General features: G+C 68.8%; 2 protein-coding genes across 2 annotated transcripts in view; both read right to left on the reverse strand.

Moving 5' to 3' along the window:
* Positions 1–28: 28 nt before the first annotated feature.
* On the reverse strand, positions 29–1,705 carry MNEG_6022 (hypothetical protein; the record flags this gene model as incomplete). The annotated part of the gene is made up of 1 exon (XM_014045500.1): positions 29–1,705. A coding segment is annotated over one exon (1,677 nt), but the record flags the coding sequence as incomplete, so codon positions are not given.
* A 1,299-nt stretch (positions 1,706–3,004) lies between these two features.
* The window catches only part of MNEG_6023 (UDP-N-acetylglucosaminepyrophosphorylase), a gene marked incomplete at both ends in the record, with an annotated part of 5,200 nt that continues 2,659 nt past the window's right edge, over positions 3,005–5,545 (reverse strand). The window contains 7 exons of the mRNA XM_014045501.1: positions 3,005–3,268; positions 3,542–3,613; positions 3,826–3,894; positions 4,164–4,295; positions 4,585–4,665; positions 4,885–5,061; positions 5,406–5,526. Of these exons, the coding sequence (XP_013900955.1) occupies positions 3,005–3,268; positions 3,542–3,613; positions 3,826–3,894; positions 4,164–4,295; positions 4,585–4,665; positions 4,885–5,061; positions 5,406–5,526 (916 nt within the window). The remainder of the gene's footprint in view (positions 3,269–3,541; positions 3,614–3,825; positions 3,895–4,163; positions 4,296–4,584; positions 4,666–4,884; positions 5,062–5,405; positions 5,527–5,545) is intronic.

A 5,545-nucleotide genomic window follows, 5' to 3' on the forward strand; every position in this document is an offset into this window, starting at 1 on the left:
GCCGCGAGCCGTCGCGCTGCTCGTGGACCGCCTGGCTGGCTTCCGCCGCCGCCTTGCCAGGGCCCTTGATGACCTCCCCTGTCTCCGGGTCAAACACGTTGCCGTGCCTGTCGTGAATGAACCCGTCCCGCTCTCGCCAGTAACGAATGTTTGGGTCCTTTGGCGGCGGGTTGATCACATACACAGGGTTGCGGAAGCGCGGCTTGCTCCCGCCGCCGCCACCCCCGCCGCCGCCGCCGCTGCGCTTCCCGCCCCCTCTCTCCGGCGGCGCCGCCGCGGCCGACCCCACTGGTGCCCCGCTGCGGCTCCGGCTGCGGCTCCGGCTGGCGCTGCGGCGGCGTGGCCGGCTGCCGCCGCCGCCGCCAGTGGGGGCCCTGTCGTCACCCCAGCCCGCACCGCCGCGGCTGCGCTCGCGCCCGCGGTCGCGGTCCCTATCAGAGGACTCCCTATGCTGCCGCCCCTCCCTGTCGCGCTCCCGCATACTGTCAGATCGCGGCATGCGGGGCCCCAAATGGAACCTGGGATCGTCCGCCCTCTCCCGGCCGCGCTCCCGGCGCTCCCCGCTGCGCGCGCGCCGCCTGCTGCGGCTGCGGCTGCGGCTCCGGCTCCGGCTGCGGCTCCCCCGCCGCCGCCAAGCGCGACCCCGGCTGCCTTCGCGGCTGGCGTCCCCGTCGCGGCTGCGGCTGCGGCTGCGGCGCCACGAGCGCGCCTGGCGGTCGCCCCAGCCGCCCCTGTCGTGGCCGCGGCCGCGATCATGATCAACCCGCCAGTCGCGCTCGCGGCTGCGCGTGCGGCTGCGGCTGGCGCTGCGGCTGTACCCGCCGCCGCCGCCGCCGCTGCGCCACCCCCCGCGGCCACGGCTCCGGCTCCTGCTGCGTTCGCTGCTGCGCCGCCGCGCCCATTGCCGGTCGCCGCCGCGGCTGCCGCTCGCACTCCTGCTGCCGCCCCTGCTCCTATCCCTAGAATACCGCCTGAGGCCGCCCCCGCCATCCCTGCTCCGACTCCTGCTCCTGCTGCGCCCCCTGCTCCTGCTCCTGCTGACGCCGCGGCTCAGGCTGCGGCGGCGGGGCCGCCCCACTGCCTCTCCCTCCTCGTCCCCCAGGCCTCTGCTGGGCCCCGGGCCGGCGGGGGCGGCGGCGCCCTCCTCTTCACTGGAGGCGCCATCCCTCACCTCCCCCATTTCAAGGCTGGGCTGGTGGAACAGCGCCGCCGCCGCCGCCGCCGCCCCAGGCGCCGCCGCGGCGCCGCCGCTCGCGGGAGCTGCATGGGATGCACCGCCCCCGCCGGCCTCGCCGCCGCTGCCGCTGGCTGGGGCGGCGGGCGCGGTGGCTGCACCCTCCGAGCGCTGATCTTGAGGGGGGCCACGGGCAGCTTCCGCAGCTTCAGCTGAAGCTGCGGCCGCCGCGACATCGGCCAGGGCGCCTTCGATGATACCGTCCACATCGCCACCATCGGCGGGCGCCCTCGCCGCATCGCCTCGCGCCGACGTCGCGGGCGCTGCAAGGTCACCGCCTGGGCCGCGTGGCCCGGCAAGCAAGCTCGCGCTCCTGAGTTCGCCTTCCTCTAGTGATGGAACGGCCGCCATGGCCCTCGCCTCGCCCGGGCCCTGCCGAGCAGGGGACGCCGCATGGGCGCCGGCCTCGAGCGCAAACGCGCTTACGGGCGCGCCGCCTGCGGCCGCCTGCGGCCGCTGCTGTAGCCCCATCATGGCGCGGCGCACATGGGGGCCGCCTGCCGCGCGGGCGCGGGCGCGGGCGCAGTCCGCCTAGGCGCGGCAGCTGTGTCCGTGCAGCACTGTGGCGGGGGGCACCGGGGCGGAGCTCGCCTCTTGCTGCGCTGGACCCGTTGGAACCTGTCAGGCGCGAATCTTCAGAGACACTATGCTGCTCCGCTCTTCCTGTTTCCCGACCTTGCGCTGAAGCAATGGCTCCCCTCTGGGGAGTGCACTACGAGGGTTGCGAGCAATGGCTGCAAGAGCTCAATGAACCAGCTTTGCTACCAAGATTCAATCACACGATAGGCTGACAAGCGCACTCAGGGCCTTCACCCGAGCCGAGATGATCAAGCAGAGCTTCAGCCTCAACTGCACGAGCACGACCGGGAATAGTAAGAGTCTACAAGCACTGATATGTGTAGCTTACATACGTTTTAGCTGACAGGTGGGGTCCGTGGGACGATGAAAGTGGGTCGCTGCAGCCGCAGTGCCATGTGTCGCGTGTGCATGGCGCAGCCCAGGCAGTACCGTCGCGCAGACCATGACCATGCCGCCCATGCGCATGGCTCACAAATAGTTGTGCTCCGCTCCAAGCAGCTCGTGCGAAAGAACATGCAGCTCTTATAGAAGAAATTTGGCCATGATTGCAACAGCATAATGGGACCACAAGCCAAACATAAACAGGACGACCGGCACGCCCCTTACACCTGCAGGCAGGCTGTACCCCGCCCCTGCACCTGCGGAGTTGTCTGTTGCATTACAAGCTATGTTGCAGATATAAGAGATTGCCGCATCCCAAGTCAGGGCCGGGGATCGAGATTCTGCAGCATGCGCAGCGGTATGATGCGCCCATGCGCCACACAAGTGCGACATGGTTCTTCAGCAATGCTGGCTACTTCCAACGCCCTGATCACACCGCTTCGACAGCACGCAACGCAAGAAAGGGGGTTGCAAAAGGGCTCATTCCAGGCACCATGTGGCCGCTCTCGTAAGCCAGCCATGCTAAGTAGTGCTTCTTATACTTTCTCGTGCAGATGAATTCGCAATCAATCAGCAAGCATCCTGCCCGTCATCCTGCAGAGGCAGGTGCGCACACCCATACAACAGCTGCAGCAACAGTCTATGATCACCCTGAGATGCAGCCCCTGCAACTTCGCCATCCGTGGCACGCAGACCCGACAACACCACCAAGGATCATGGCCGCGCAGCTCACAGAGCTGAGGCCGCGGCGACTTGCGACGCCGCCGCTCGCACAAATGCACAATGCGTCACCGGCATGACACCCCAAAGCTAGACAATCGATCCGTCCGCTCCCAGCAGCCACGGCCCCGGCGCGCCGACCGCCTTGCCGCCCACCAGCCCCTCGAGCCCCTCCCCAGCATACGACACCAGGGGCGGCACCTCTAGCCCCGCGCAGCCCTCCGCCACGTCAGCGCCAGCAGCGGCGGCCCAGCGGGCGCCCTGGGCGAGCAGCAGGGCACGCGCGGTGTCGGGCGAGTCGGTGTCGCTGCCGGGGGCGTTCTTGACCGGCCCGAAGTGGTCCTCCCTCGCGACCTGCGATTTGGCGAGTCGTGAGCGCGTGCGTGTGGGTTCCCCGGCGCCGCGCTGCACTCAGGGGCCCGGTGCGCCACGGCTGGCTTTGTTTGGAGTAAGGGAGGAAGACCCAGGGCCACAGGGGCGTTGGACACCGGCAAGCTGGCTCAGGCTCCCCTGCAGGCCGGTCTCTGTGCCTGACAACAGTTGGCGCCCCCCCCCCGCCTAGCCAGCCCGGCGCGCGTGCCCGAGCAAGGCAGGCGCCCAAAGCAGCCCGCAAGCGGCGCGGCGCACCTCGAACAGCGCGGTCCTCTCGGCGGTGGCGAAGGGGTCGAATATGAACATCTCCAGCTTCACGCCCGGGACCTGTTCAAGGGAGCCCAGGTAGCAGGGTTTTGGGGGCCAGCCAAGCGAGCATGTATGTGCTGAGCTAGCTTGGCACTTTGTTGTGCCTGCAGACTCCAGTACGCACGACCGCTACGCCACTGCCGGCCGAGCAGAGCGCGCCCATCGGCGGCGGCAGCGCTTGCGGCGCGCAGCTGGGTGCCTTGGCGTGGGTGATGAATGATTATGCTTACCTTGGAGCCGTCCTTCGAAGGGATGGCCTTACGGGCGATGTGGTACGCGGCGCCGGGGCCCGACAAGGCCTGCAAAATTGGTTGAGTTGTGCGCGCAGCCGCCGCCAGGAAGGATGATTGGTGTCCCGCCAGGCGTGGCAGTGACTGGCCAGAGCGTGGGCCGGCCCCATGTCTGTCACCAGGTCGCCGGGGCCGCCAATGGGGTGAAACCGTCGCACCTACAGACCGTGCAGGCAAGCGAGCAGCGACACAACCCCAGGACGCCCGGCCACCCCTCGGCGTGCCTCGGTGCCGCGAGCTCGGCCCCGCGTGCGCACGCGCGTGCGGGAGGCGCGCACCTCCACCGTGGTCGCGAGCCAGTCGATGCTGAAGTAGTGCATGCAGATGTTCGACCAGTTGAAATACAGCTGGCCGGTGGCGGGGTCGGTGGAGGACGCCTTGGCGGGGTCCAGCTCAGAGTACTCCAGCACCTGCAGGTCAGCAATGGGTGCGGCAGGGTTCAGGGGTTTGGCAGGGTTCCGGTTCGTCTCAAAACACAGGTGAAGACACTGGTAAGTGCTGGCGGGCTCATTGCCGTTGTGATCAAAGCCGGTGGGGGCGGGTGATTGATGGATGTTTTGAGAATGATGGAGCAAGAATGTCGCAGGCTAATGAGAGCACGCGTCGCGACAAGAAAGGGCCTCGATCACTTTTGCCAACGAGGCCGTGTTGGGGGGTGGGTCCAGGCGCGTCACTCAGGGGCGGGCGCGGCCGCCGCACCTGCAGGCGGCCCTCCGGCGTGGCCGCAAACACGCCAACCTTCTCCTCGGGGCACGCCTTGGCCAGCACCCGCGCCCCGACCTGCGGGCGCCACGTCAGCGGGTGTCGGGAGCAGGAAGCGCGGAGCCGTCGGGGCTAGGTTCACAAAATCGCAGCCAAGGTGAGCGCGGCGCGTCAGACAAGGGCGGCGGGCCGGGCAGCTCCATCCCCGCTGCGCCACAGGTGCAGTGGGCGGGGATCGCTGCTCCGGCTGAGCCGGCCAGGAGCAGCGGCCCTTCGGCTGGCAGCTGTGCCGCGCACCTGGGCGCCGCGTTCATGGCAGCAGCCGACGAACTCGGGGTCACCCAGGCGGGACAGGCTGTTGTCGACGCAGTACACGTCGATCGCCTCGACGCCTGCTGCCTGCATGGCCGCCAGGGCGCCGCTGACGCGGAGCGCGCGGTACAGGCCGCCGTTGCCGTCGGGCGCCTTGGCGATCTGGTTTGAGCGGCGGCGGCGGTGAGGTGGACCGATTGGGGAGTCACGCCGACTCTTTCACCACCGTGGTTTGCCCCACAGTGCCCACCCATCGAGCCAAGCTCCAGCCGGCCCTCCCTCTCACCCCCTGGTGACAAAGCGATTAGTAACGGCTGTGATCTTCCCGGCTGAGAGTGCATGCAAAAGTTCTCAGAACTCACCAGACGGAATGCGAACGCGCTCGTGTGATTGCCAAACCCCAGGCACACCGCACCGGCGCCATTCGCCGGGCCCCGTCGCCGCTCGCCGGGCCCCGTCGCCCCGGCTCACAGGCACCCGCACGCTGCGTTGCTGCTGTCCCGCACCTTGCTGCTGCTCTCCATGATGATCTGGCCCTCCTCTGTCATGCAGGGCAGGAACCCCTGCTGGAAGAAGGTCACCTGGGCCCTGTCCAAACCAAAGTAGCCGCCCGCCTCAAAATGGGCCCTGCGAGTGGGTGTGGCGG

The sequence above is a fragment of the Monoraphidium neglectum genome (genome assembly GCF_000611645.1).
Source record: "Monoraphidium neglectum strain SAG 48.87 unplaced genomic scaffold scaffold00945, whole genome shotgun sequence".
Taxonomy (NCBI): domain Eukaryota; kingdom Viridiplantae; phylum Chlorophyta; class Chlorophyceae; order Sphaeropleales; family Selenastraceae; genus Monoraphidium; species Monoraphidium neglectum.